General features: G+C 63.1%; 1 protein-coding gene across 1 annotated transcript in view; it reads right to left on the bottom strand.

Annotated features, from left to right (window-relative positions):
- Positions 1-1214, bottom strand: part of MAN2B2 (mannosidase alpha class 2B member 2) — a 32311-nt gene that overhangs the window by 28888 nt on the left and 2209 nt on the right. Inside the window, 1 exon segment of the mRNA XM_023737965.1 lies at positions 761-907. Within this exon segment, the coding sequence (XP_023593733.1) occupies positions 761-907 (147 nt within the window).

Genomic DNA, 1214 nt, shown 5'->3' with positions numbered 1-1214 from the left:
ACCATCACCCCAACACCATCACTTCCACCACCTCCACCATCATCACCTTCATCACCATCACCAGCACCCAATCTCTAAGCCGCGCCCCACCCCCTGATTTCAAGATGAAGAGACGTGGGAAGCAGTGACGCGTCAGCAGAAACGCCTTCCCCGCTCTCGTCCGGTTGCCTTAATCAGGTGCCGTTCGCATTTGTGGTGTCTTGGAACGTCATTCTGCACCTCATCTGGTGCCCCCTCTGCACCCCCTCTCAGGAGGTCTCTGGATGTGGAGCTCTGCCACCTGTTCTGGGTGCTCACACCACACTTCCATCCTTGGCCTGGCCTCTCTAGGAGGGGAGGTGCCCCCACTTTACAGAGGTGGGGTCTGCAGTCACGGAGGTGGCAGCGGCGGGATGGGGTCTGGCTGCCTGGCCATGCAGCAAGGACTCTGCAGGCGGTGAATCCCTACCCACTCTCAGTACACAGGGGTGTCCCAGCCCAGGAACTGTCTCACCTTCATGGGTCATTAGCTCCCACGCCCACAGGGGCCGGGCAGAGAAGGGAAGCGGGTATGGGGCTCAGGGCCCTGAAGCATCCGGCCTCAGGAGGTGGCGGCCAGAGCTGTGGCATTTTCAGGAAGAGCCGGAAAGCCAGGGTTCAAGAGTCTCTCCCGGGTGTGGGGCTGGCCCAAACTCTCTTCCCTGTTCTAAGTTAGCCCATGGAGTCCACTGGCCACTGCCCTCTTGCCCACCCTGTGAGGGCCACCGTGGCAGCCAGTCACCTGGCGTTTCTGCTTGTCCGAGGCAACGCTGCTCCACCACAGCCGGAAGAACTCCTGCTCCACGGCGATGAACCGGCGCTGGGGCCTGCGGATCAGCTCCTCCACGACAGAGGTGTAGACGTTGGCCGCGTACGCGTGCATGCTCTCCTGGAAACAGGCCATCACAACACCAGCCCTTGAGGGACCCCAGAACCCTCGGGCCCCAAGGGCCAACGGAAAAGATCTGGGGCATCAGAGTGTGCCCGGGGCCCTGCCCTCCCAGAGCGCATGGTGAGGGCTGGGCACGGAGAGACGTGCTCCCCTGGGGGACATCAGAGGACACAGGGATGATCTGGGGGGCCACACAGCTTCCCGGAGAGGTGGGCGGGCTGGAACCTGCGGTGGGAATGGGGATCACAGGGCAATCCCAGGGGTGAGTGGGCGTGGCCCAGTGACCCCAGAGGGGCTGCCCCCC

The sequence above is a fragment of the Trichechus manatus genome, unplaced genomic scaffold (assembly GCF_000243295.1).
Source record: "Trichechus manatus latirostris isolate Lorelei unplaced genomic scaffold, TriManLat1.0 scaffold00111, whole genome shotgun sequence".
In the NCBI taxonomy this organism is placed as follows: Eukaryota; Metazoa; Chordata; class Mammalia; order Sirenia; family Trichechidae; genus Trichechus; species Trichechus manatus.
This window is presented reverse-complemented; position numbering and strand designations above follow the sequence as displayed.